This window comes from Procambarus clarkii, chromosome 12, assembly GCF_040958095.1.
Source record: "Procambarus clarkii isolate CNS0578487 chromosome 12, FALCON_Pclarkii_2.0, whole genome shotgun sequence".
Classification (NCBI taxonomy): Eukaryota; Metazoa; Arthropoda; class Malacostraca; order Decapoda; family Cambaridae; genus Procambarus; species Procambarus clarkii.
In genome coordinates, this window is record NC_091161.1 from 11,905,322 (window position 1) to 11,929,654 (window position 24,333).

Consider the following 24,333-nt stretch of genomic DNA (forward strand, 5'->3'; position numbering starts at 1 on the left):
AATGGTCCAGGCCGGACCGAAACGTCTTCGTCCCTTCATCTTCTAGTGTGTGGTCTGGTCAACATACTTCAGCCACGTTATTGTGACTCATCGCCTACTTGTATTGAATTTATTGAATAGGCCTGTTTCTGTTTTACATTACAATGCTAATTATATGAATACATTACACTATTATTTTTGAAGAATGTCACAATATCATGGCTGAAACCTACGAATATAAATGCACATATTAGAAAAGAGGTGGTGGTGGTGGTGATGTTTGAGTCCACCATCAGTCAAAACATCATTACCTTCACTTTAGTATTTAGTGGGTATGGTTCACTTTATTGCTTCTGTTTCTTAATTGTCAATGATTTGAAATCAACTGATCACATTAGTACTGTCTCGTTAAAATGCATTTGAATTTTTATTCTTTTGACTACTGTATATGCATAACACAGAGAAATCACAATTGCATGATGCATCAAATGAACTAATCCACAAGATTTGTTCTACGACCACGTCGTAGCTCAGTCGATTATGTCAGCATCTGGGATGCTCTCGAACGCAGGTTCAAATCCTCGTCATGGCCCTTGCGGATTTGTATATGCTTACATTTTACTGTACTGTATATTGTGAGCCTTCACTTTCACAGTTGTTATACCACATTGGCCGTTTTAAACGTGTTACTCTGTTTCACAGGTGTAAATGACACAAACTCAGGAACGGACAAGTGGTTGAGTCGTCTGGAGAGCAGCAACTGGATGAATAACATTAAGGAAACATTGAACTGTGCGTGCCTTGTGGCTCAGTGTCTTGACCAGGTGAGTGAGTGAGTGAGTCCGGGAGTGAGTGAGTCTGGGAGTGAGTGAGTCTGGGAGTGAGTGAGTCTGGGAGTGAGTGAGTCTGGGAGTGAGTGAGTCCGGGAGTGAGTGAGTCCGGGAGTGAGTGAGTCCGGGAGTGAGTGAGTCCGGGAGTGAGTGAGTCCGGGAGTGAGTGAGTCCGGGAGTGAGTGAGTCCGGGAGTGAGTGAGTCCGGGAGTGAGTGAGTCCGGGAGTGAGTGAGTCCGGGAGTGAGTGAGTCCGGGAGTGAGTGAGTCCGGGAGTGAGTGAGTCCGGGAGTGAGTGAGTCCGGGAGTGAGTGAGTCCGGGAGTGAGTGAGTCCGGGAGTGAGTGAGTCCGGGAGTGAGTGAGTCCGGGAGTGAGTGAGTCCGGGAGTGAGTGAGTCCGAGAGTGAGTGAGTCCGGGAGTGAGTGAGACCGGGAGTGAGTGAGTCCGGGAGTGAGTGAATCGGGGAGCCGGTCGGCCGAACGGACAGCATGCTGGACTTGTGATCTTGTGGTCCCGGGTTCGATCCCAGGCGCCGGCGAGAAACAATGGGCAGAGTTTCTTTCACCCTATGCTCCTGTTACCTAGCAGTAAAATAGGTACCTGGGTGTTAGTCAGCTGTCACGGGCTGCTTCCTGGTGGTGAAGGCCTGGTCAAGGACCGGGCCGCGGGGACACTAAAGCCCCGAAATCATCTCAAGATAACCTCAAGAAGTCTCACTTGGAGAGCAACGATGGAAATTACACTCTTAACCCCTTCATGTGTTGCAATTATTAACACATCACTCTCTGTGCGATGAAAGTATCCTGTAATCGACAGTTTATTGGAATTAATCTAATCAATAACTTGTAAGCAGTGACATGATTTTACTTAAGTGGGGAGAACATTCATAGGCAAAATATGTAACTATTTTACTATGTAGGCGATGAGTCACAATAATGTGGCTAAAGTATGTTGACCAGACCACACACTAGAAGGTGAAGGGACGACGACATTTCGCTCCGTCCTGGACCATTCTCACGTTGATTGCAAGACAATTGACTAGAGAATGGTTCAGGACGGATCGTAACGTCATCATCCCTTCACCTTCTAGTGTGTGGTCTGGTCAACATACTTCAGTCACGTTATTGTGACTCATCGTCTGCATATTGAGGATATTTTATCAGTGTTTATGGTGTTATAAATTATGTACAAGCAGATTTTAATAGAAAATTGCATTAAAAACTGGTTAATTTGAGTATGGTGTTTATATATTACAGGAAGGAGCCTCTGTACTAGTCCATGACACAGACGGTCTGGACTCCACTCTACAAGTTACGTCTCTTGCTCAGATAATCCTCAATCCAGATTGCCGCACTGTTCGAGGGTAAAGTTAACAAAGCACTGATGTTAATTACCAAATGCACTGTACAGCTATTTTGTGTGGTGGTGTATTAGTGTTAGATTTAGCCCCTGGTCTATTCATCAGTATGTATACATGTAATGTATCTAGCTACCTGTACTAGATAATAGGCACATATAATCAGTGTATTGTATACTATACAACCTTTTCTGCATGATTATTGGCCAAACTCAACCACAAAAATGTCAGGAATACTTTTCAGATATACTATGTTGAATTTATAGGAGATTCATAAAAATATAATTTCCATACAAATTTAGAATATATATTCTTGCGGGAGAACCTTGTGGTTCCCTGAAGCTCTCTCACCGAGATGGCTGCCAACAACTAGGTTACATCAGCTGTGAGGTTCTGTTTGGCCTACCAGAGACCAGCACCAGAACCTGCCCTCCGTCACAGTGGTGCAGAGAGCAGCTGACACTCTGACACCCCACAGGGGAAAACATCCAGAAAGACAGTACACCAAAATAGACCCCTGCTTAGTCCCAAGAGGCCCAAGCCTCAAAACTGGTAAACAAACACCCCCAAACTTTGTAAACAAATGATCTGATGTCTTGAAACTAGCATGAGCTCATTAGCACCCACCAGTGTGGGGTGGGGCCCTGAGCCCCAGGTCTCTCCCCAACCTCTCCTCTTAAAAAGAACGTCGCTTTTGGCCGTTTGCCCGTATGGCCGAATTTGGACGTAATTTGAAAATGAAAAAAAAATGAAAATAAATTTGGTATTTTTTTTCAACAACAGTAAGTTAAGGGTCCTCTGATGGGTTAGGTGGGCAGGAAATTCTCATAGTTTCAAAACATTATGAAAAACGTTAGTTGAAAGTTTCCTCTCCTAGCCTGTCCGCGTAGGCCGGATGACTCAAACAGAAAACGGAACAGTATGTCACTTGTGAGTCAATTTCATTTCAAATTACGTCCAAATTTGGCCATAGCGCGCATACGAGCGAAAAGTGACGTTATTTTTAAGAGGACGGGTTGCTCTCCCAGCCTTCCACACCAGCTCTGTCGCTGATGCTGACCTGAGTAGGTGTCCACTGTAGGTTCGTGGGTCGTCAACCAGCTGGGCGCAGGTCTTGCTGTTTCTAAACTAAACACTGGCCATCCTTGGACTTTGTCCTATGGGGGGCATTTGCTTTATGGTTTTCCTTATACACAAGTATGTTTTCTATCCAGTTTGTGTTATGTAGACATGGATCGTAGGGTGCTTGGAACTGCATGTGCATCCCCAGTGCCTGGATGTCCAGTTTAATTAGTCCTTTGGGCCCTGGTAATCCGCTGCGGGTTTGGTGTGGCCTATGGATATTCCCCCTAAACCTGACTCTCGCCTTGTGGGAGTTTGAAAGTTGTTTGTCTTCTGTGCCACGGTGCAATGATCATTCTTTCTGCCTCCACCATGCTGGTTGTTGGGTGGGTGGCACCTACAACCCTGAGTCGTGTGGGGTTTGTTTTCCCCCCGTGGCTCTTCTTTGTCATCAAGTTCGGCCAGCCTGCGGTCTACCCTCATGCCCTATGATGTTTGTAAATGTATTACTCTTGTTGTAGTGTTTGCAAACATCTCCTGGGCTGATTTTCAGGCAGGGGAATTTTGGTTGTCTAACAGGGGTCTATGCAGCCTGGTATTAGTTAATGTTCCCGGGCCTCGTCATGCCTGTCTTGGGTCATTTCTCTTGCCCAGCCATCACTTCTTCAGTTTGGTTCCCTGTGATCTCTCCTTCCTGGTGAGTTCCTGCTTTTTCATTGTCCATGGGTAGTTAGCTTCCCTTAGCTAAGGGAGCCCAAGGGAACTCCCTTAGAAAGCAAGTGTTAAATGTAATGAAATGTCTCTTTCTGGGTGAACCCCGGTGCTTTGCTGATTCCCACCCTCCCAGGTTCATCAGTAGGTGTGTGTGTGTCTTTGCACGTGCCCCAGAGCGGACTTGGAGGCAGTGCTAATGAGCTCACACTGGTTTCTAAATATTCAATTGTTTGTTTACAATGTTTGGAAAGTTCTTTTGGCAGTTTTGAGGCTTTGGTCTCCTTGAACGCAGCATTGGTCTGCATTGGTTTGCTGACATTTTGGATGCTTTCCTGGTGGGGTAGTGGAATATAACTCTGTGCCTCTGTGAGAAGGCAAAGTTCTGGGACTGGCCCCAGTAGACCAAACAGAACTAACTCCTTGGCTGATGTGACCTAGTGGTTGAAAGCTATCTCCTCGAGATACATAGCCTTCCCGGTTTGGTGCCTTCTTTTGATAATTACTTACTTTCTTACTTATCTCCTCAAGATAGTGTCAGGGAGCCACAAGGATCTTATCCAAAGAGAGGCATTTCATTATATTCAATGCTGATTTTGTTTTCCTTTCTTGTTGCAAAATTTAGAAAACTTCAAAATTGTAGGCAACTAACAAAATTTTGTAAACTATTACATATAGGTTTTTAAATAGCATTTCAAAGGTTGGAAATAGTATATAATATGAAAGGTTTTACATTTCAGGTTTGAGGCACTGTTAGAGCGAGAATGGATACAGGCAGGCCATCCATTTGCAACTCGTCATGCCCGATCTTGCTACACTCCAAGTGCTCAGCGCTCCAAGTCCAACTCTCCGACCTTCCTCCTCTTTCTAGACTGTGTCTACCAAATTCATTCACAGTTTAGCTGCAGCTTTGAGTTTGCAGAAAACTTCCTTGTAATGTTGTTTGAGCATTCATATTCATCACAATTTGGTAAGATGTTTACCAGTTTTTGAGAGCTTGCTACATTAAAAAGTATGAAGCTTTGTTTTACATATCATCTTTCCTCAGTTGTTGAAAGATAATGCACCTGAATTAAGGTGCATATTTGGTATAAATTATAGTACTGTATTGTATGGGAAAATACAGAGGGCCAGTGACTGAGTGAACAGCACACAGGACGCGTAATCCTGTGGTCCGGGGTTCAATTCCCGACACCGGTGAGAAACAATGGGCAGAGTTTCTTTCACCCTAATGCCCCTGTTACCTAGCAGTAAATAGGTAACTGGGAGTTAGACAGCTGTTACGGGCTGCTTCCTGGGGGGGGGGGGGAGAAAAAAAAATAGTGTAGTTAGTAACAGTTGATTGACAGTTGAGAGGTGGGCCGATAGAGCAGAGCTCAACCCCCGCAAGCACAACTAAGTGAATACAGAGGAGCCTCGATTAACAAATTTAATCCGTTCCAGCACAGAGCTCATGTGAAACGCTCGTTTTGCCAATTAACTTTCCACATTTAAAATAATGGAAATAAAGTTAATCCATTCCACTGCCGAAAACATCAATATGATATTCAATTTTTTTCTTATAAAATGGAGCAGCCTACCAGATATACACTGAATGAACCTTTTTGACATTTTTTTTTTTTCAAAATTGTTCAACATTTACTTATTTTTCATTTTTTTTTTTTTTTTATAGAAAATGGAGCAGCCTACCTGACATACACTGAACGAACCTTTTTGACATTTTTTTGTTTTTCAAATTAAAAAAAAAATTATATTTTTTCAGTTTTTATTTTTTACAGAAAATGGAGCAGCCTACATGACATAAACTGAACGAACCTTTTGACATTTCTTTTTCAAAATTTTTTAATTTTTTTTATTAAAAAAATTAATGTTTTACAACATTACAACAGTCACCCCTTTACATCCCAGCATCATTAGCATCTTTTAAAAAAAATCATTGATTTGCATCATCTGAGGTGTCAGAGAATTTGCGAGAACCAGCGGGAACGCTAGGAAGCATCACATGGTTTTCTCGTTAATGTAGCGAAAGCTCGTCAATCGAGATAAATTTTCTGCGAGTGGCGTTACCTGAAATGAAATGCTCGTAGATGGAGCCGCTCGTCACTCGAGGTCCTCTGTATATTCTAAATGAAGTAAGATTGCTTTAGCAACTAAAGAAAAGGAAAAGTAGGAACTCAAAAAAGATGTGTATGTTTTAATATTCACCTCTTCACAGAAGTAAAAATGTGAGTGAGTGAAGGTAGGTAACTGGCTGCTGGAAGATGAATGCGTGCGCTCTTTATTGATGTTTGTGATTTTCATTTAGGTTTGAGCAATATCAGATCATTAATCTACATTTCTTGACTCTGCCTTTGTGTTCCAGCAGTACAATTGACTTTAAATCCAGATTAGTGCATCCTCTGTTAGGTAGTTTATACATTGCCAGTGTAGCAATGTAGCTGCCAGTAGTGTAAATGGAGTTGCAATTTATTATATTATATTGAGGTTCACTGTGTTGTAAATAGATTCTGGCAGAGCCAGCCAATAAAACCTGGAGTTACTTGTTGGTAAATTTAATACTTCAGGGTATAAGAAAAATCAACTGGAGCTGTGAAGGGACTCGAACCTGTGACCAACGCACTCCTAACCACTGATGTTACCACTGTACCACAACTTGTTACTACTGTGGTAATGTCAGCAGTTGGGAGTCCCTTGGTTGCAGGTTTGAGTCACCTCAGTTGATTTTCTCATTGATATATATCAGATTAGTGTGATTTGTTTGTGTTACTGAAGGTTATCTTGAGGGTTATCTTGTGATGAGTTCAAGGTTTAGCGTCCCCGCGGCCCGGTCCTCGACCAGGCCTCCTTTTTGTTACACACCCCCAGGAAGCAGCCCATAGCAGCGGTTTAACTCCCAGGTACCTATTTACTGCTAAGCGATCAGGAGCATCAGGGTGAAAGAAACTCTGCCCATTTGTTTCCGCTTCCGCCGGGGATCGAATCTGGAACCTTAGGACTATGAATCCCTACCGCTGTCCACTCAGTTATCAGCTGACTGCTGACTGTATATCGGTGATTTGCAGTAAAATATACAAATTTAATCAAATTATTCTGTATTATGGTTCAGTGCATTTCTTTGTTGATAGGGAATTTGAAGTCCTGTATTTGAAATAACATAAATTTTTCAGGCACATTTCTAGCAAATAACGAAGGAGAACGAAGAGCAATGCAGGCCCAGGAACGAACAGCCAGCCTGTGGTCATTTGTCAATCGGCCAGAGGTGCTTCCAAAATACCTCAATCCTATGTATGAGCCCAATCAACGTGTTATTTGGCCATCTGTTGCCCCTATGAGCCTGGTAAGCATTAATTTAAATATTGTTATTGTCTGGAAAGGCTGCCTCAGTAACTTCCCTGGCAGTTCAGATCCCCTCCTTGTCTTGGCCTGCTATTCACCTTAGTCACACACTTGTTACATTCTGCTAGGACCTACTGCCGCTTCCTTAACCAACAAAATGGTGCTTGTTTACCCCTGGAATGATTAGTCCTTGAAGGATCATTGCTTGGTTTTGGTTTAATTGCTGGTTACCTTGAGGTTACCTTGAGGTGCTTCCGGGGCTTAGCGTCCCCGCGGCCCGGTCGTCGACCAGGCCTCCTGGCTGCCCAAGTCATTGTGTTTAATTCCCCTCCCCCATATGTGCTCCCATGTATTTTGTGGGAGGTCCCTATGAGCAGTTCCCTGGACTTTACACTGGTATACCTGTCAAACCCACAAGACCATACCAGATTTCTATGGATTCTCATGCACCTACCAGAGACCAGCACCAGAATCTGGCCCATTCAATAGCAGGAAAGTCCAGGCTGGGGATCTAGGATCACCACAGTTACCACAAAAAAAGACAACCTGAAAAGTAAAAGTGCACCACAACAAGCAACTGCATGGATTGTGTAAAACCCTGGTTTGTGTCTCGGATAGGCTGCAGGATCCGTGTGAAGTCGGTGGAATTCCCGGTTCCAATTCCTTTGACCATGTCGTAGTCTAGTCGAGTAAGGCAGCGTCTGGGATCATCCTGGCTGTAAGTTCGAACCCTCATCACGGCCCTTGTGGATTTGTTCACTTGATGCATCACGCTGTTGTGATATCTGTGTGTACCTCAAGCACATGCCTTAAACTACTGGAGCACAATATGCTATGTTGTGATCCAGTGGTTTAAGATGTGTGCTTGGAAGTACTCAGAGTGCAGGTTCAAATCCTCCTCGTGACTCCAACTAATTTTCTCATTGATACATCATGTTAATATGATTTGTTTGTGCAATTGTGCTCACTGATATCTGAACCTTATACATAGTCTTTATTACACTTAGGATCTTGTCTGGCACTATCATCACAAAATAATGATAGTTACATATTTCATCGTTATTAAATGATGCCATGGGCACAAGCAACACGGTGGTGCTGTGAGCTGCAGTAGCATGTGTTCGGGAGTTCAGTCTTTAGGTCTTGGACCGCTGGAGTGGGGTGCCTTATCATGGTGTTTACACCATAGTAAGGCACATGGTGCATGTGTGAAAATGCTGCACGTGGTCGCCCACTCAATAATGAGGCCCTTATATCCAAAAAGGATCCATAAAGGGTGCCCATGATTTTTTCCATGATGGCATCTATTTATTGTAGGCCTGAGGAAGCAGATGTGAGCCACATGTATGCACAGAACTTTTAAATCTTACACGATACTCTAAATCATCCTGGTATGACTTGTGCAGCGGAAGGATTAAAGGACTTGCAATGACTGATGTGATTTATGTGTGTACTCGCCTAGTACTCACCTAGTTGTGTTTGCTGGGGTTGAGCTCTGGCTCTTTGGTCCCGCCTCTCAACCTTCAATCAACAGGAGAAAGTGAAGGAGGCACCACACACAGGAGTGTGTGGTGTGGTATCTCAGTGCAGCTAGCAACAGAGAGCCACTGAGGCCCTCACAGAAAGAAGCATTTCATTACATTCATCTCTTGTTTTTTAATGTCTAATCACATTTTTAGACATTTTTGTAAATGAACAAAAACATTAAGGAAAACAGGCATAGCAATAAATCAGGCCTATAGTCCCATATAGTTAGTTGAATCAAGATTCTACTGTACAGTTCTTACTTATTTTCTTATTTTAACTTTCACATGCCCCATCAATCTTATAAAAAATATAACAAGTAATTACTGTAGCTGCATTACGTCAGTTCCTCTGATAAGTTATTATTTCCATAGCAATTGTGGGCTAGTGTCTTCTTGCGGTGGGTGGTGGACCAAGGACCCCAAGAGGCAGCATGGTCAGTAGTACGAGAATTGCGCGAGCGGGATTCATCTCTTAGATCTCGTGTAGCCCGCCTTAGACGGCAGTTGCAAGATTTGGAGCGAGAGGCATTAGAAGTTGGAATAATTTCACCACCTACAGGAGTAGAGGTAATATGAGCTCTTATGAACATTCTTTCAGGGTTTTCATATTAGAATAATTAAGTTACTGGGTTTTAGAGTACACAGAACACAGATACTGAAAAGATTTGTGAATACAGCACCTTGTATAATTATGCATGAGAAGAATAATGATTTGGGCATATGCATATGATTTAATTTCAAACCAATGTAAAAACAAATGATCTTCTAATTGATGATTTTAGTTTCTGTAGATCACAATTATACTCATTAGGCATTAAGAAAATACCCAGTAAGGAACTAGTGGCTGATTAACGGCAAGTGAAACCACCGTCTTACATCTGCACCTATCATGCTCCTCGGCGAACCATGAAGCTAAATAATTACTAATTTGTTATTTTGCTGTTATTCTAAAAAACATTGTTTAATGAATTTAATGCAGTTCATTTATAATGTGTTTGTAAGATTGTACACAATGTAGTCCATAGATTTTTATATTTTATTATCGGTACAATTTTCATATTGGTGTTGTGTATATTGAAGGTTTTATGTAGTTTTATGTTAAATCTGAACTTAAAATTGTAAAAATGTTTATATATTGTTTGTTAATGAATTTGGTTACTTTCATAGTGAATATTTTTAACGGAAGCTTTTGAGAACATATGCAAATTATAATTTATGACAAACTTTAAAATTTACAAATTTTAATATTGTAAAAACATTGATCATCAATAATGATTTAATCATTAGTTTAATGTCTAAAATTCTGAAATAGGATGTTCTCTACTTTGTCATTTGTAGAGCAGAGCGAGGGCTAATATGATGAACTATATATTCAAGTATATTGCATGACCTTATTTGCAACTGCAGTTTCAATGATAATGACGTACAATATAAAACGCCACAAGAATTTAGATACTGTAATGCACTCTTGATGAAATGTACCCCAAAGGGATACCAGTGATCTGACCGATACAAGGACGTGAGCACGTACCCCCAAAGGGATAAGTGATCTGACCGATACAAGGACGTGAGCACGTATCCCCAAAGGGATAAGTGATCTGACCGATACAAGGACATGAGCACGTACCCCCAAAGGGATAAGTGATCTGACCAATACAAGGACGTGAGCACGTACCCCAAAGGGATAACAGTGATCTGACCGATACAAGAACGTGAGCACAGTGTTGTGTGTGAGCTCACAATCATAACCAAAGTGTATGGATGTAATATTAGCATAGTAGAATAGTGCTTCAAGATTGCCTATATTTTATTATAAAATTTAGATTAGTATGAAGTCTTAATTGTGTATTGTAAACATTTGCAAAGTGTTGCAAACTTGTTCAATTTATCACATTGAAAAGGCAGCCTTGATATTATTTATTGCATGACTCTTCATGGTTTTAGTAAAATACACAAGCACAATGCAAATTAACATTCCATGTTGTGTAATAAAAATATATACTTTATGTTCATCTAGTCAAATATAGTTTATTTATCCTTCTAGATGATATGTGAAATTTATTTCCTTAAATACAATTGTATCTTTTCATACCCATTAACAACCTTCAGTCATCATCTGTGTTGCAAGTGAACTGTGAAAATTACAATTAAATGTAAATTGGAAAAATATATACAGTATATTGCCCCTGGATGAACAAGTAGGATATGAAACAGACGGAAGGAAGGAAGGAAGGTTTTATCTTGAAGGAAGATAAAATATGTTAACCGAGAATTAAGTTGATGTCTATAAAGGTAAGTTCTTAATCTTTTTCCATATTAGATCTGAAACTAAAAGCCATTCATAGACTTTGATAGGTTATACTCTATTGTCTATTTGAACAGCATTCTAACCAATGTACCATCCATGGTGCCTGTATGGGTACCCAAATTCACTAACTGAAGGGGTAATGTGGCAAACCTTGTGGAGACTGCTGAGCTGTTAAGGTTTGAGTGGTCTTTGCACTGGTAAACTCTTTCGGTACCTTTCTCTGTTAAAAAGGGGGAGATCTGTTAAGGCCTCAAGATCCAACCACAATCTCTGACCTTGACAAGGACAGGAAGCTGGCAGCTTGTCAGAGGTCTCCCCTCTCTCCCATTTGTCCTGATGAGTGATGACCCACAGTTAGTAGAGAATAATCAACCGGTGTCTGTCCATTTTATTTGACAGCCAAATATTTAAGACAGATGTGTACAACAGGCTTGTTGGTTTTCATTTACAATTCCAATAAGTTGTCGTATGTCCAATACGGCTTCCATAAAAGGAGGGCACAAACTGCTGTAATGAAATTTTGCAAAGGTCCTGAACAGTTTTGAGCTCGATGCAACCTGCACTATGTTTCAACAGACGAGTTGAGCAATTGGTTTGGTTTGGTGTTGGGCTTCAACTGCACAAGGAGTATTAAGACCATCATAGTGTACTGACCAACCGGTAATTATACTTTAGTAAATGCTTACATCTTCAAACATAAAAGTAAACTAATGTATTTACACAGAAAAGTGAGGAATCTGTGAATATACAGTATATCCCTGTATCGTTTGTCTGTCTCGTACTATGTACTACTACTGCCAGGCTCATGAAAGGCTCTGCCTTTTGCCTTAAAGAAAGATAAAGCCACCTCTCAACATCACGGGCACAGAATGTTACACTAGTCAATTGAAAAATGTGTTTCAAGTTAGATTGTAAGTATCGGAAATTGAAGGAATAAATGGTGAGGAGGAAGGGAGTAGAGAGGCAAGTCAGGAGAAAGGGAAAGTTTAGAATGAGATCAAGGAGGAAAGTAGAAAGTAAGAGTGCTAGAATAGTAGAAAGATAGAAGGTTGCTGCCACCATCCATTCAAGTTAGTTATTTTTAAGACAAGGAATGGAACTTGTCTGCACAACAATATGATCTGATGTTACCACGTTTCACTTGTAAGCATTTGCAATTCATATAGCCAAGAATCTTTTAAGTCATAATTTTAAGCCCATAAACTTAAGAGAGCTCGCTACTCGAGCTTTCAATATATCATAGAAAATCCAAGACGAGAGGTCCAGTGTGAGCTTGGCTGAGAGCACTTCCATTTTCTAGGACGATGATTTTTGGCCTTGGGGTAAAGTGTACGTCAAAATGCGATGTTCTATTTAGGAGGACGGGTTGGTCACGGGCTGGGCGTCGAATTTTCAGTCTCGTTATTGAGACTTGTTGTCTGCAGATATCTATAAGGTCTTCCACTGGTCAACAGAAAATAACATGATTTCAAATGAAAAATTCCAGCAACTTGGCTATGGAAAAAATGTAGGACTGAAATAGAATACACGATACTGTAGCAATTATATTAAACGTAATATAGTTACTCCAACGTCCTCAGAAGTTCAGGCAATTTGATTTGACTGTTAATTCCACATAACTTATCCCTAAGAATTCCCCATTCCAAGAATTATTACAGTAATTTTATATGTGCACTAATAATTAAAATTGATTTGTCTTCCCAAGTTTCCAGAAATCATTCAAGTTACAGCCCCTCAACTAGGCCAGGTAAGTCCACTACGGGATCACCATGGCCCGTGCTACTTGGAACGTTTTGTTTCCAGTAGGTGAATCTTGAACAACAACAACAGAGCCTCGCCGAGTTACAGTCCCGCTCCTGTACCAGGTAAGTTCACTACTGGATCACCATAGCCCGTGCTACTTGCCCCGCTCCTGTGCCAGGTAAGTCCACTACTGGATCACCATAGCCCATGCTACTTTCCCCACTCCTGTACCAGGTAAGTCTACTACGGGATCACCATAGCCCATGCTACATGGAACTTTTTGTTCCCAGTAGCTGGATCTAAAACAACAACAACAACACCCTCGCCAGTGTATAGCGGTCCAATGACAAACATTTTGCATACACCTTGGATCTTCTTTAACACCATTGACACTCACCAGTAACAATGAAACACGACGAATCTAGCTCCTACTCTCTCAAGATACCACAGAGAAGACAGCCAGATTCCAGCTGTACTCAAGCTATCTGTTCTCATCCATTTAGTCTCCCTCTAGCTCTATGCTGCTGGCCTCATCTCAGCTATTAAGACCCGTCATTACATTTCCAACAACCGACTGCTGTAACCAAGACTATATTAAATAAACTTCGGAAACCACTAAACTCTTTGAATGTTGTCACCCAATCTTGAGGTTATCTTGAGATGATTTCGGGGCTTTAGTGTCCCCGCGGCCCGGCCCTCGACCAGGCCTCCACCCCCAGGAAGCAGCCCGTGACAGCTGACTAACACCCAGGTACCTATTTTACTGCTAGGTAACAGAGGCATAGGGTGAAAGAAACACTGCCCCATTGTTCAAAGTCGTATACATTACAACACAAAATGTAATCAGATTTCCTGTCAAGGAAAACGACGTTTAATTGCTAACAATAATAATGTCCGACAACTTAACATTTAGTGAACATAACAAAGCAACCGTGACATCAGCCAGGAAACTGATAAGGTGGACTATGAGAACCTTCATATCCAGGGATGCTACTACGCTTGCTCTTGCGTCTCATCACTCGCTTACTTAACCACACATTCTTATACCTGACACAACTGACTAAAATATAGAACCAATAAATAAAAAAATGTATTACTTAGGAAGACTAACAGTCCGTAATAATTACAACTTTGTTCTTGTTGTGTTTGCTGGACAAATATTGTTTTGTAATTTATAAAGCAAATAATTTCACTTTACGAAACACATTGTCATTTAAACTATCTCGAAAGAATTATTTTTAACTACATCGTCTACTATTTTTGTTTAAATACAACTACCCCAGACCCCGAAGATATTTTTTTTTTATTTTTATTGTGCCCCCCATACTCATCCTGTACTCATACAGTGTATTGTGCCCCCCATACTCATCCTGTACTCATACAGTGTATTGTGCCCCCCATACTCATCCTGTACTCATACAGTGTATTGTGCCCCCCATACTCATCCTGTACTCATACAGTGTATTGTGCACCCCATACTCATCCTGTACTCATACAGTGTATTGTGCCCCCCATACTCATCCTGTACTCATACAGTGTATTGTGCCCCCCATACTCATCCTGTACTCATACAGTTTATTGTGCCCCCCATACTCATCCTGTACTCATACAGTGTATTGTGCCCCCCATACTCATCCTGTACTCATACAGTGTATTGTGCACCCCATACTCATCCTGTACTCATATAGTGTATTGTGCACCCCATACTCATCCTGTACTCATACAGTGTATTGTGCACCCCATACTCATCCTGTACTCATACAGTGTATTGTGCCCCCCATACTCATCCTGTACTCATACAGTGTATTGTGCACCCCATACTCATCCTGTACTCATACAGTGTATTGTGCCCCCCATACTCATCCTGTACTCATACAATTTATTGTGCACCCCATACTCATCCTGTACTCATACAGTTTATTGTGCACCCCATACTCATCCTTTTCTCATACAGTGTATTGTGCACCCCATACTCATCCTGTACTCATACAGTTTATTGTGCACCCCATACTCATCCTGTACTCATACAGTGTATTGTGCACCCCATACTCATCCTGTACTCATACAGTGTATTGTGCACCCCATACTCATCCTGTACTCATACAATTTATTGTGCACCCCATACTCATCCTGTACTCATACAGTTTATTGTGCACCCCATACTCATCCTGTACTCATACAGTGTATTGTGCACCCCATACTCATCCTGTACTCATACAGTGTATTGTGCACCCCATACTCATCCTGTACTCATACAGTGTATTGTACACCCCATACTCATCCTGTACTCATAGTTTATTGTGCACCCCATACTCATCCTGTGAGCGGTAGCGAAGAGAGTTGCATAACATCCTGAGTGGACGCCAGTATCTGTGAGTGTGTTGGTAGAGATTCTTAGTACTGTACCAAGAGTCCACGATAATAGGGGAATAGAGGTGTACACACACACACAGATCACACTAACGTGATGCGTCAAAATGTCTGGGATGCTCTTGGACGCAGGTTCGAATCCTCGTCACGGCCCTTGTGGATTTGTTCATTTAATAGAGGTGTAATTGCCTAAGTGTAATTACAAGATGAGAGCTACGCTCTTGGTGTCCCGTCTTCCCAGTACTCTTTGTCGTATAACACTTTGAAATAGGAAATGTATATGTTTATCTCTCAGAATGTTTGGTAATGTGTTTATTGTTTGTGATGTGTGTCTATGTATGTATTAACACGATGTACTGAACGGGGTGAGAATAGCTTGAGCTACCTCATCCCTTTGTGTGTATTTTACCTCAATAAACTTATTTCAATTTCAATTTCAATTTCAACACTTTGAAACGGTTTTGGCCTCTACCACCACCTCACTTGAACTTGTTAACTTTAACTAGTATCTCAATAAACATACTTGAACTTGAACTTGTTCCAGCCGTCTACTACTGTTTGCAAAATAAAACTTTCTAAATTTTGTCGGCACCTTTGTTTCCTTAGCTTGAATCTATAACATCTTGAGATTGTCGGTTTCAGGAATTCCTCTTTGTCAATTTGGTCGATTCATGATATTATTTTGTAAGTGGTGTTCATATCGGCTCTTATATCTTCTAGTTAGACATATTTAAGCCTCTAGCCTATCTTCATATCTCTTGTTTTTCAGTTCTGGAAGCCATTTTATAGCATGCCTTTGCATTGTGTGTGTGTGTGTGCGCAATTGTGCTTGCGGGGGTTGAGCTCTGGCTCTTTGGTCCCGCCTCTCAACCGTCAATCAACAGGTATACAGGTTCCTGAGCCTATTGGGCTCTATCATATCTACATTTGGCGCTGCCCAATAAACTTGCCCCTCGGGGCAAAATTTTTCAAAATACATTTGAAACTGTGTATAGAGTCAGCCTCCACCACATCACTGCCTAATAGATTTTATCTATTGGAATGCAAACACGCACGCACGGGCACACCCAGTGTGTGTGTGTGCGTGCGTATGTAAATGTTGGGGGACGGGGAGGGGGGGGGGGGGTGAGGGTCGTGGACAAGGAGAATCTGTTCAAGGTTACTTGAGTTGTCTCCTGACAAGAGAGCAGTGAGGTCCTGTACAGCGTTCTCTCTTGCCGCCTCATCTATTTTTTAATTTTGCCCCGAGGGGCGAGTTTATTGGGCAGCGCCACCCATCTTGTGAGTGGACACACCGCCATAGCAGAATGTACAACACTCCCCAATAGGAAGAAAACCCGCTGGGTTGTTCATCCTGTAGAGGCGATATAAGAGCAGCCTTAGCTATTTATTGCACAGGTAAGTCTCCTTAACATTGTCTAATACTCTCATTAACACCCAGCTACACTACACACACACCAATCACAATAGCTTGATGCATCAATGAAGAAATGCTCTGCAGGGCGAGATTCACGAAAGCACTTACGCAAACACTTACGAACTTGTACATCTTTTCTCAATCTTTGGCGGCTTTGTTTACAATTATTAAACAGTTAATGAGCTCGGAAGCACCAGGAAACTGTTTATAACAATAGCAACAGTTGATTGGCAAGTTTTCATGCTTGTAAACTGTTAAATAAATGTAGCCAAAGCCGTCAAAGATTGAGGAAAGGTGTACACGTTCGTAAGTGCTTTCGTGAATCTGGCCCCCTGGGATGCTCTGGGACGTAGGTTCGAATCCTCGTCACGGCCCTTGTGGATTTGTTCACCCAGCTACACTCTCCATGAATGTATCAGTAACTCTCCCAGCTGAGCAGCGCCTAGGGTTCACCAGTTCACGATTTCCTCAATGCTGACGGTCTTATAAATCACCATTTAGTGAGGTCTTAGAATATGGTTGTGTTGGTTGACCAAATGCCGCATGTCTAATTGGCCGTTTAGTTGGAACTAGGAGTAGCCAATTAAGGCAGCGCCTAGTGATCATTGCTGTCTTCGTATATGTGCTGTCAATCTGCTGTATGGTGTCTATTAATCTTGTTTAAATTACCAATCAAGCTGTCAATGTAATCAATCAGAGCTTTAATATACCAACGTGCTTTAATATACTTACTAATCTCTCTCATCTCATTTTTTTTCTTGCAATGTATTTGTTATCATTTTATTAATTCTGCCAGAATTTACCTACTTAAAATTATCTGTTAGATTAAGGACCTGCCCGAAACTCTGCGCGTACTAGTGGCTTTACAAGAGTGTAATTACTGTACTATGCTATGTATTCTCACAAACCCAATGTACCTTCTTGTATATAAATAAATAAATAAATAGTGCTGTTCCGGCGGCTCCGGCGCCAAACTGGTCGCCGCAGTTTACTTAGAGGTGTTTGACAGCCAACAGGTACCTGGTTGATTTGGTTGAAAGGTGTGTAGAAGCAGAGCCTATGTGCAGGCCTATGCAACTGACCATATTGCATAATATTATACAGCATACTGTACTCACACTAGGTTGCCTAGTGTGAGTACGCTAGGCAAGGTGACTCTAGGTACACTAGTACACTAGGCCTAGTACTAAGTAATAAAGCGTTTCGGGCAGATATATGTCGATATAGACTGAACATTACGCAGTATTTTTATATTATGAATGTTTTTTTTAATAATTTACATTGTTTATAACGGTTATTAAAACAAATAAATGGGTATTTTCTACGAATTATTCGGATGTAGGATACTCTGGGAGTATCCTAATTATTGACATTTAGTAGATATTTTCAGTTTTTAGTATTATCTTTATTGGTGATTGTTGCCATTGTGGTCAATAATGACACGTTGACGCCAGCAGGATTGGCAACTGATCATTGATCAGCTGTGGGTTGCTCATCTTTTGTGATCTCACATCTAACTACAATATTTCTTCTACAGATCTGCTTTTTGAAGGAAGGAGAGTGTGGCATCTTCTCTTCACGAAGCTTAACGTTATATCAAGTCTATTACACCACTTCCATAGGAGTCCATAGATCTTGTGAAGTATTGGTGTGACCAGCTATATGACTGTTCACCAGTGACTTCAACAGTTTGTACAAACCGACACGTAAGCAATACCTGCCTCTCTGCTGCCACAACAGTCACCTTAGTCCAAGTGCTCAACAGGTCAGTAGCACCAATTGTTCTTACCTGTCAGCTGAATGGTCTCACTGTTCAATTATATTTCGAAGATTTTTGTTGGCTCCCAAGACGAACGATGACTCGGAAAAGATTCAGTGTGTGGTGGGTGGTGATGGTGGTGGTGATAGAAGCCATGGGAGTATATTCCAGTGAGAACTCGCTTCCTTCTGCCTCTGTGAAGCCCACCACGACGTCTTCAGATAGATCCTCCGACATACAGAGGTTGGCTAACATGGTTATACCACGTTGTCTATCAAATAGTAGTGTAAGTGACGCCTTAGTGCCGCCCATAGTTACTTTGACTAATGACACTAACGAGGCATTCAACATTAAATTTGAAGAAGTGGATTTGAACTGTGGAATTTCGCAGAATGGGATTCGTATTGACATCAGTACTGACCCGACGGACACAACCACGGCGTTCATCAAAGTCATCAACAATACTCCAACATTGTTTAAGTTCCATGAAGATCCTTGTTTTAAACTGACGACAGATGAATTCTGTTTCTATGTAAAGCCAAATACTAACAAGAATGAGAGTGAAATCGTATACAGGTACTTTGCCTACTTTTGTCTCAATAAAAGTAGTAAAAATTATATTTGTGATCATACCACTATACGGAGGAAGTGCTGTAAGAACAATGATTTTTTTTCTTTAAACGGAACGTGTGAAAGTGATGAGAGGTCCTCAGAGGGACAACTGTGGCCCATATTCACCCTGAGTAACTTAAAAAATCCAGTAGTACTTACTGGGTTTCCTCCAGCCTGTGACGAACATTACTTCAATTGGGATGTAGACAATATCTCCTTTCTAGATAACAGCTCCATATACATAGAAGAACTTAATTTCATTACACGAGATTACTGTATAGCGCACAAAGAGGAAGCCAATGGGACACTGAAAGAGGCTGTTTTTGTATGTGCTAGCAGAAATGAACTGAGTAATCGTCAGTGTGCGTCAGTAACGCACCTCCGACGATACTTTACTGGGGTATCGTGTCTGTGTCTCCTAGTTACCCTCTGTCTGTACGCCTTCTATCCCCAGATCAGAAGACAGAAGCTTCATACGTGGAGCTTCATCAGTATGATCAGCGCTCAGCTCGTGGCTTTGATCGCATTTGAGGTTAACAGATCAACTTGGATCGAAAGTCCTGCCGCATGTATGATTTTAGGTAAGCCCCCCCCCCCCCCGCCTTGTACAACCCGTTCTCGCACTTTCTTACTGTCAATATTGACTTATTAAATAAGTGTATATGTGATATACTAATTTATTGTGAATTAGTTTATTAGAATAATTAGAATATAATAGAATTAGAATATTTTAGTTTACCTTGAAAAGCTTCATAGAAAACACCGACCTTATCTAACCTTCTTAGTATGTTAAGATAAGCATCTTATTGCTTCGTAATTACAATTATTACTTAACCTATACCTATAATAGGTTAAGTAATAATTGTAATTACGAAGCAATAAGATGCTTATCTTAACATACTAAGAAGGTTAGGTGAGGTCGGTGTTTTCTATGAAGCTTTTCAAGGTAAACTAAAATATTCACAATAAATTAGTATATCACATATGCACTTATTTAATAAGTCAATATTGACTGTAAGAAAGTGCGAGAACGGGTTGGCTTGTATCACTGTGTTTAGGTAAGCCTCTCTGCTTGTAACCACCGGAAGTTACAGTCGGGTTCCTTCTCGACTAACAATCAAGAATCCCGGGTTCAAAACCCGGGCGGGACTGAAATGATTGGGCGTTGACCAGACCACACACTAGAAGGTGAAGGTCCGTCCTGGACCATTCTCAAGTCGACTTGAGAATGGTCCAGGTCGGACCGAAACGTCGTCGTCCCTTCACCTTCTAGTGTGTGGTCTGGTCAACATACTTCAGCCTCGTTATTGTGACTCATCGCCTGCATATGGGTGTCTTTCCAATCACCTAATGCTCCTGTTTACCTAGGAGTAAATAGGGGCATTTTGTTGTGGGTTTACAGCCTTGGCGAGGTCAGTAATTCGACCCTAATACCAAGGGGGAGCAACTGGATATAAGCCTAACATGTATATCATACACACACTGGCTACCTGTCCCCTAACACAAATGATGATTAAGGGGGTTATCTTGAGATGATTTCGGGGCTTTTAGTGTCCCCGCGGCCCGGTCCTCGACCAGGCCTCCACCCCCAGGAAGCAGCCCGTGACAGCTGACTAACACCCAGGTACTTATTTACTGCTAGGTAACAGGGGGCATTCAGGGTGAAAGAAACTTTGCCCATTTGTTTCTGCCTCGTGCGGGAATCGAACCCGCGCCACAGAATTACGAGTCCTGCGCGCTATCCACCAGGCTACGAGGCCCCCCACTATAATACCCACTGGTTACTATAACTCATGTGTATCTGTGTCTCCTCTGACAGCTGAGATATGTCTGGTGAGCGTCCTCGCTATGTTCTTCTGGTATAGCGTCATTAGCTTCGACTTGGCGGTCAAGACTTGGTAAGTCCTCCTTCACGAATTACATAATTTCTAACTTATTCCGATTTGTTTTATATTATAGGTATATATATATATATATATATATATATATATATATATATATATATATATATATATATATATATATATATATATATGTACAAGACGCCTTAATCATATATATATATATATATATATACATAATATATATATCTCAGTGATTATATTAGTTAAATTTAGACGAGTTAGCAGTGTTAAATGATTTTATATGGGTTATTTTAAATAATGTTAGTGATTTTATGGTGGTTATCTTGAGATGACTTCGGGGTTTAGCGTCCCCGCGGCCCGGTCCTCGACCAGGCTTCCTTTTTGTTACACATCCCTCAGGAAGCAGCCCGTAGCAGCTGTCTAACTCCCAGGGGCCAGATTCACGAAAGCACTTACGCAAACACTTACGAACCTGTACATCTTTTCTCAATCTTTGGCGGCTTTGTTTACAATTATTAAACAGTTAATGAGCTCCGAAGCACCAGGAGGCTGTTTATAACAATAACAACAGTTGATTGGCAAGTTTTCATGCTTGTAAACTGTTTAATAAATGTAACCAAAGCCGTCAAAGATTGAGGAAAGATGTACACGTTCGTAAGTGCTTGCGTAACTGCTTTCGTGAATCTGGCCCCAGGTTCGTAAGTGCTTGCGTAACTGCTTTCGTGAATCTGGCCCCAGGTTCGTAAGTGCTTGCGTAACTGCTTCGTGAATCTGGCCCCAGGTTCGTAAGTGCTTGCGTAACTGCTTTCGTGAATCTGGCCCCTAGGTTCGTAAGGGCTTGCGTAACTGCTTCGTGAATCTGGCCCCTGGTACCTATTTAAATCCTGATGAACAGTAATTTGCATTTTGAAGCTAGGAACACTGTCTAACACATCATTTTGGAAGAGCAACTGATACATGTAGCTGACAACGTCCTGTTTGTGTTCTCAGGGATGGACCTGAGCTACGAGACAGCCGTAAGTGGTTCGTAATGTACAGCATATACGCTTGGGGGTGCCCGCTTGTGGTAGGGGCTGTCTTCTTCCTCATCAACACCCTCGAACCCGCGAATGCTATTCTTCCGGGCATCAAGGCTCCCAATTGTTGGCTCTCAAGTAAGTGTGATTCAACTTCCTGTTGTTCTAAGTGTGGTGCATCTTCCTGTTGTCTCCTGTGTAAAGGAATATTTAGACACTTTGAGGTTACCTTGAGGTGCTTCCGGGGCTTAGCGTCCCCGCGGCCCGGTCGTCGACCAGGCCTCCTGGTTGCTGGACTGATCAACCAGGCTGTTGGACGCGGCTGCTCGCAGCCTGACGTATGAGTCACAGCCTGGTTGATCAGGTATCCTTTGGAGGTGCTTATCCAGTTCTCTCTTGAACTGGATAAGATACACTGCCAAACATGAATCAACACGAATGGGTGAATTAAACTAGGGTTAAGAAACTAATTCACTTTTAAGACTCTAGTCTTATACATTGGACCGAAACAGTTATTTACAATCAATTAGAGTTTCAGGCATCATCCACCATGTTATATCCGTGCAACCCGTTCTCGCACTAGCTTATAGTCAATATTGGCTTATTTAATAAGTGTATATGTGACATACTAATTGATTGTGAATATTTTAGTTTACCTTGAAAAGCTTCATAGAAAACACCGACCTTACCTAACCTTCTTAGTATGTTAAGATAAGCATCTTATTGCTTCTTATTTACAATTATTACTTAACTTATACCTATAATAGGTTAAGTAATAATTGTAATTACGAAGCAATAAGATGCTTATCTTAACATACTAAGAAGGTTAGGTAAGGTCGGTGTTTTCTATGAAGCTTTTCAAGGTAAACTAAAATATATACAATCAATTAGTATGTCACATATGCACTTATTAAATAAGCCAATATTGACTATACGCAAGTGCGAGAACGGGTTGATCCGTAACAGCCCTTGAGGGGGGGGGGGGCTAACAGGTTATCCAAGGTAGTCAATCTACGAGGTCATTACACATTTAGATTCGATGATAAAAGAATTTAATGCTGTTACAGCCCAGGCCGCGCAGTGGGCCTACATGAAGGGCTTCATTCTGGCCGTGATGTTGGTCAACCTGTCGATGTTCATCCATCTCCTGTACAGACTTGTACAGCTGAGGAGAAGCAGCATGAGAGTCAAGACCCCGTACAGCCACCTGTGTCGCAGGTCAGTTCAAATCAAATCAAATGTTTATTTAGGTAAGGTACATACACACAAGAGATTTTACAAAGAGTGATGGATTTATAGTTAGGGCTAGTACATACAATGCTGTTACGGCCCTATTGGGTCGTAACCGGGTTCTTCTCTGATGTTATTAGAGTTTGGGTATCCGGCCCCAAGTTAGTAGTGGCTTTCAAGGGGTATGTTCCGTAATGCAAGTTAAATTAAAGGGGAAGGGATACAAATGCACTGCTATATATATATATATATATATATATATATATATATATATATATATATATATATATATATATATATTTATTTCTACCACCACCATAAATAAATATCTCACAGTCACACGCGGGGGCTATAACTACACTTATGTACAATAACTTGTCTTCCTCTGAAGACACAGGATGCTCCACGGTGCTCACGATGAGTAGCTTCGGTTCTCCTCTTTGTGGCCCACGATGAATCCTTAGATTCTCTCGGCGAATCTACCCTGGCCACAGGCCAGCCAAATCACTGTCCCACTGGGTGCACCGTCGTGGAGGCCTTCAACCACAATCCAGCCTGTAGCTGGCAGGTTCCAATTCAGCTCCGCTGTGTAGGCCACTCCACGACCGATACTAGGGTTGCGAGCCCTAGGCAGGAGCCTCGTGTGATTCCACAGATCACTCTCCTCTCTCTGCACCACAGTGGCTAGTCTCTTCCACCAGCCAGCCCCAGATAAGACGATTCCTGGTACTGCCACGTCACAGGCAGGCTAACACACTCAACAGTGTTCGTCCGGGGGTGACTCACAGCTTCTGCAGCAAACACGTGGGGAGACTTTAGCTGCCTTGGGTAGACTGATCCATCGTCCAATACAGCAGTCCCAGGTCGACTCTGTAATCAGACACGCCATTAGTACTGGGGACACTACATGGGGTCACTGAGAAACATCACTTACAAGCTTAGACAAAAACGTCCACCTATTTACTCCATAGATGGCGTTGCTGTCTAAGCGCCACCTCACCAGAGGTCAGCAGCGGCTATGTTATGAGCTGATTAAGACGGGAATCCAGCCCCCTGTGGCCGGTATATCCCGTCCTCACTAGATGGCGTCGTCCATTTGGAGGGGGGTTCGGGAGCTGACTCACAGATGGCGTTGTCGTCACTGCTCCGTGCTACGACGCTAGACTCGGGTCCGTAACAAATGCCTAAAGCCACTATTACGCAAAGCGTTTC

General features: G+C 41.9%; 1 protein-coding gene across 9 annotated transcripts in view; it reads left to right on the forward strand.

Moving 5' to 3' along the window:
• Positions 1-24,333, forward strand: part of LOC123772897 (myotubularin-related protein 9) — a 48,270-nt gene that overhangs the window by 17,549 nt on the left and 6,388 nt on the right. For 5 of the 9 annotated variants that reach the window (XM_069323258.1, XM_069323257.1, XM_069323256.1 and 2 more), the window contains 9 exons: positions 682-803; positions 2,066-2,172; positions 4,680-4,909; positions 7,107-7,276; positions 9,174-9,368; positions 18,177-19,591; positions 20,830-20,908; positions 21,866-22,029; positions 22,959-23,109. In XM_069323258.1, coding sequence (XP_069179359.1) covers positions 682-803; positions 2,066-2,172; positions 4,680-4,909; positions 7,107-7,276; positions 9,174-9,368; positions 18,177-18,293 — 941 coding nt within the window. In that variant the 3' untranslated portion in view covers positions 18,294-19,591; positions 20,830-20,908; positions 21,866-22,029; positions 22,959-23,109. Of the gene's footprint in view, positions 1-681; positions 804-2,065; positions 2,173-4,679; positions 4,910-7,106; positions 7,277-9,173; positions 9,369-9,612; positions 10,824-16,381; positions 16,621-18,176; positions 19,592-20,829; positions 20,909-21,865; positions 22,030-22,958; positions 23,110-24,333 lie in introns of those variants that run through there. The other 4 variants (XM_045766302.2, XM_045766306.2, XM_045766314.2 and 1 more) reach the window with 2 other exon arrangements.